Genomic DNA, 6,000 nt, shown 5'->3' on the forward strand with positions numbered 1-6,000 from the left:
TTCTTCTGAGTAGCTTCTTTCTCTGAATTCAGTCCATTCCTTTAGTATAATATTTATAAACTATTGGCAATTTGCCCCAGTAAGATAGTATAAGATATTTATAAGATATTTAGTGCAAAAATTGTTTGCTTTGTATGATGTTATGCCTCCTAATTATAGTGTAACCCATTCCTTTGAGTCATTTATTCTGTATTCCTGTTTATCTACCCACCTTTGTGTCTTCATATTTAGCAGTATAGTTTAATAGTTTCTAGGTATGTATACAAGCTCTAAAGTTTAAATATTTTTGGAATACCTGGGGGTAGACGTGAAACCCATGCATAAAAAATCAATTATAAAATAGTCCATGAGTCTAGAATCAAATACTAAATGGTGGTCTTTAAATTTTGAATGTTATATAGAAATTCAGAGATAAGAAAGATAACATAGGCTAAAATAGAGACAAAGTGGAATTGGATCTTATGTAGACGGCACTCAGCCTTGTCTTTCTCAGTGATATGTGGCTGTGTGTAGTCTCTGTTGGCCCTTCATCTCACTATCACAGAAAGCTTCAAGATTCCCTGTTAGCTTATTCTTTATCCCCACAGTGATTTGAACAATAGTGATCAAATAACAGACTAATACTTCCATTAAAAATTAATTACAGGACTTCCCTGGTGGCTCAGTGGTTAAGAATCCGCCTGCCAATGCAGGGGACACGGGTTCGAGCCCTGGTCCGGGAAGATCCCACATGCCGCGGAGCAACTAAGCCCATGCGCCACAACTACTGAGTCTGTGCTCTAGATCTGGCAAGCCACAACTGCTGAGCCCAAGTGCCACAACTACTTAAGCCTGTACGCCTAGAGCCCGTGCTCTGCAACAAGAGAAGCCATCGCAATGAGAAGCCCGCACACCACAACGAAGAGTAGCCCCCGCTTGCCGCAAACTAGAGAAAGCCCACGTGCAGCAACAAAGACCCAAAACACCCAAAAATAAATAAATAAATAAATTTATTTTAAAAAACAATTAATTACAGCAGAAACTAACACACCATTGTAAAGCAATTATACTCCAATAAAGATGTTAAAAAAATTAATGAAGTATGTAATAATATAATACTATGCTTTCTATATACATGTATATAATAGTATATAATATAATAAGCTAGGGTTTTTTTTTTAAATGATGTTTGACTAAAAAATAACAGGCATATTTTAGATATATACTAGAACTTCTTATACACCAAAGCAAGTGGTAGTCACCTTCAGAGTCATCATCCTGGGAGCCAATGCCTTCTCTCCCATAACACTGTCATTCTTATATTCTTGGAACTCCTCTTCTGCATTTCTTCAGTCTCTGACTCATTCTTTTCAGTATCCTCAGTGGTGACAAACCTTTTTCAGTTGAGAATGGATTTGATTTTGGGAACCAAGGGTCACTTAGGGCCAGGTATGATGAGTGAGGTGGAGGATCAAGCTGAACAATGCTACTTTTGGTTAAGATTGCCATGTGACTGTAAAGTCATGAGAGTGTTTTCTGGCTTGGCTTATAAAGTAACCAAAGACAGTTCTCTTCTGAAAACAAAATACAAGCTGCAAGTGTTATCATATTAAAACCGGGTCTGGATTACTCTCATGTAATTTCCTGCTCCAAAGTTGATCATGGCTCCCTGAAGTCCAAACCTGGCTTTGGCTGGCTTCCAGGACCCCGCCAGCTCCTAGTTTTCTGTCTAGTTTTCTGTCCTTATTAGTTCTTCCTCCTCAGCACAGCAGGCCCTCCCCTCAGGGCCCCGCTCACTGCCCTGAGGTATCCCCGTTTCCAAGGACCAGCATAGTCCCTGCTCCCTAAAGGGAATCATGTCTCCATTAAATTTATAGCAAGGCTCCTCTCTTTTTTGTTGGGAATCTGTTTTTTAAAAAAACAAAAAACAATGGATGCTTTTCCCAGGAAAATGTGCACATGAACATGCAGAATTTTTCACATGAGAAGCTTAGTCACGGATTTGAGTTAAGAACCTGTCACTATAATCTTGTACCACATACAATAGGGCTTAATTGTATAGGGTCTGGCATAAGTCCCTAAATATGTATAGTTGCTAATCTTACCCTTCAAACTAATTTGTAAGTTTCTCAGGCGAGGAAATAGTTTAGTACTTCTGTGCTTCCCTTACCACACCTACCAAGATGCTGAGTATGTAATAGCAAATAGTAGATCATTTTGCTTTAACAGACTTTGTAAAAATCACCTGTCTGCCACCATTGCTTTAATAGTTTCTGAAGGAGACAGAGTGTTAGATTTTTTTTAATGTTAATAAGATAAAAAGCCCAGGTGTTAGGTTATATATTTCAGGGCATCCTATAGGCCCTGAGGCAATATCCCTAAAATGTTTCTCTGGAGATAATCCATATCTTGCTGTTTTGACATGTAAATAAATACAGTAAAGCTCCGGATGCCACAGATCGTGTTATGTAGAACAGATCTTTTCCCCCATTCACACAGGACATGAGGCCTCTCTTCTGTTGTTACACAGAAAACCAGTAAAGGATGTGCCAGTGGTGCCCCCAGAAGCTAGCATAATCAAACTAAATCATTATAGTCAAACTGTATCATTTAGTCAAATCATATCATTACTGTCAAACTATAACATATACAGTGAACACGTGACAGGTATTTCATTTTCAAATTGGCCAAGCCCATGTCAGAACCTACACAGCACTGTTTGTATCAGGTTTGGGATATTTTGAATCAGAAATTTAAAACCCTGTCTTATCAAAATGCTTGGGGTAAAAGTATTCTAGATAATTTAATGTTCTGGTTAACCAAGTGCTTAAAATTTAAGCATTTGGTAAAATGCAGAATAGAACGGTTAATTTAACCTGTATTCAATCTTGTCACATTCTTGGGTGATCTCTGCAAGTGTTTATGATTATCGTAGCTCTCCAAAGGTGGCAAGGGTGTGAGAGAGTAGAGTGAATATATCCATAACATATCCTGGAAGTCTGCTTGTTGACGATGGTGGATTTGTCTTTCTGCCTTTTTTAAAACACACATTTTATTAGCTTATTTTTCTCATTTGTTTTTTCCTAAAAGCAGAGTTTTTTATTGTTTCGTTGCAGATTACTTGAGGTTCTTGCAAGATGTGGCTTCTTGGTTCTTGAGGGGAGGAATTCCTGTTTTAATTGTTGAGCCATATTTCAAATATGACGTAAAGAGTTGAAATATTCATGCTAAAACTCATTAGACTTTAACCTATTGTAGATAATTTTACTATTTTAATATCTTCTTTTTTTTTTTCTATATCCAGTTAAAAAATCTAAGTTTAGAAGAACTACAGATGCGGTTAAAAGCGCTGGACCCCATGATGGAACGAGAAATAGAAGAGCTTCGTCAAAGATACACTGCGAAAAGACAACCCATTCTGGATGCAATGGATGCGAAGAAAAGAAGGCAGCAAAACTTTTGAGTCTAATTTCTTTTCTGTTTGTTTCTATGACTATTCTGGAGACCAAGAAACCACTAAGAATTGAAGGAATATTATGATTTTTTTTTTAATCTCTAAAATTTGTGCTCTATGACCAGGCAACAGTCAAAAACTGATGATGGTACAAACCCAGGTAAATCCCCAAAAGACAGAACTTAATACTGTTTCCACTGTGTTTTCATTCTTAAATGATGGAAACAGCAGAAATGCATTCTTCTCTGCATCTGTCAGCTGCATACTGGCACTAAAACTGTGTTGTAAAATGAAGGCTGTGTTTAGAAACCTTGAAAATCCAAAGCTATTGTTTAATTGTACAGCACCGAAGGGCTTTATGTTACAATATTCTTTATTCTCTTTTAGTAGCCTATTTATTGTATCCCTTTAGGTAAATTTATTTATTTATGCTATTTCACTTTGTTCTGTTTTCTAAGGACAAGATCAGGATAGCTTTTGTGAAGGTAGGGACATATTAATAGATGATAATGTACAACCAAATTATACTGTAAGCAGGGAGCTATGGGGTTACTTACATTCCTTGATTTCCAGGATAGTTTTCCAATAGAAGCAAAGCAATAATAGCAATAGTACACAAATGGGCCAGGCATTTTTTATACTGAAGCAATAATTCCATTTTTACCTTCTGAAATTTTAATTTTTTAATTTTTGATGTTTGGTACAAATAGGACTATATATATTTAGGTCATACAGAGCTATAATGTTTAAAACCAAAGAAATCAGTGGAACCCTTGCACAAAAAAGTATGGTAAATATTTTTAAAGAAATAAATCCTTAAGACAAATGTAATTGTTAATATTGTTTCATGTTTCATGTGTAGGTCTGATAGCTAAACTGTATCAAATTGTAGTAAGCTCATCAGATTTATTTCTGTGAGTATGTGCTCAACTGTTACAGACTTTTTTGTTGATTTCACTTATTTCCTGGGAATTGGTAAACGTCATGTGCCTGACCATAACAAAATAGCAAAAACATTTGTACTGAACTGTGCAAGCCTTGGGGACTGAAAAAAAAAAAAAAAAAGATTAAAACCATTAAAAAGAAACTCATTTCTAAGCTGAATGATCATTTGCATGATTGAACCGGGACCAGTCATTTCCTAAACTACATATGGCCATCTTGACAGCATTTGTTCTTTTGTGTGTTTAATTACTATGTTTAAATCATAAAGACAAATAAATGTTACTGTGCCACCCAACACATTTCATCTCTATCTTTTTTTACAACTGATGACCTGGATTCTGTCTTTTCCAGGCAAGGAAGGTATCTTAGTCAGGACAGGCTAGATTATGCAGTGATAACAACTCTAAACCTTCAGTGACTTAACATAACCCAGGTTATTTGTCACTCGTGTGCCCTCCTCCTGTCCTTCACACCCAGGGACCCCGCTGACCGAGCCTCCACCATCTGCAACGTTGGTGGTCACCACAGCAAGGGAAGGAGCCCTGATGAGTCTCACATTAGCTCCAGCCAGCAGTGACAGAAGGTGTGTCATCTCTGGAAACTTCTATTCCTTTTTAAAATGGCATTGTGCCCCAGGTAATGCCTGGAGTAACATTTGTCCTTGCCGTGTTAAGTCCTTACAAATAGTAAATTGTGTAATTGGATACAAATTATAAGATAGTTATAAAATAGTGGTAAATATTGAAGACTTTATAAGGAGTATTAAAAATGAAAACTGAATTTACAGTATATGCTTCAGCTACATCTGTTTGGGAAAATCAGATGAGTCAATCAACTCAAACATCCCACCCTTTTTTTTCCTTTCTTAATTGTTTTTCTTTTCAGTAAACTGCCCAATACCTCGCCTAATTTGATGGAAACAAATGGCTGACTTGTTATAAGCCAAGTAAAGCCACCTACATGAAATGACAAGAAATCTATGAAGGTGATTTCTCTCCAGTTTGCTAAACTAGAAAATTTATGCAAATTAATTCAATGGGGCCTGTTAACTACTCTTACTAATAAAGTCTCAACAAGAATCCTCCTTTTAATAATAAGTATCCCATGTTCCAATCATACTGTAACTTTTATGTGAATAGACTTTATATACTGTTGTTGTATTTGTCTTTTTAAATATATGTATATAAACGTATGTATATGTATATGTAACTCTCTTAATATGTATATTTAAGAGAGTTACAAACAATGGGCATTGTTTTACTTTAGAGCCTTAGGAAGCTCCAGAACATTTCAGGATAACCTGCCTTAAAATTTTCCTATCTTCTCACTCTCTGCCCACCACCAATCAAAAAAGGGAATTTAAAATTTTGAAGACCCAAAAGCCATTAAAGAAACTTTCAAGTCTAGGTCAGCCTTGATTAGTCATTATTCTTAGGAAAGAGTTTTCTAGTTATTTTAATGAGTTTAAGAAGAAGCCTCGGGGCTTCCCTGGTGGCGCAGTGGTTGAGAATCCGCCTGCCAATGCAGGGGACACGGGTTCGAGCCCTGGTCTGGGAAGATCCCACGTGCCGCGGAGCAACTGGGCCCGTGAGCCACAACTGCTGAGCCTGCGCGTCTGGAGC

At 36.9% G+C, this 6,000-nt stretch overlaps 1 protein-coding gene across 2 annotated transcripts in view; it reads left to right on the plus strand.

Moving 5' to 3' along the window:
• Positions 1-4,673, plus strand: part of STK3 (serine/threonine kinase 3) — a 315,343-nt gene extending 310,670 nt beyond the window's left edge. For both annotated transcript variants that reach the window (XM_082364364.1, XM_082364365.1), the window contains one exon: positions 3,284-4,673. In XM_082364364.1, the coding sequence (XP_082220490.1) occupies positions 3,284-3,442 (159 nt within the window). In that variant the 3' untranslated portion in view covers positions 3,443-4,673. The remainder of the gene's footprint in view (positions 1-3,283) is intronic.
• The last annotated feature ends 1,327 nt before the right edge of the window (positions 4,674-6,000 follow it).

Source organism: Balaenoptera borealis (genome assembly GCF_965194805.1).
Source record: "Balaenoptera borealis genome assembly, chromosome: 17".
NCBI classification, from domain to species: Eukaryota; Metazoa; Chordata; class Mammalia; order Artiodactyla; family Balaenopteridae; genus Balaenoptera; species Balaenoptera borealis.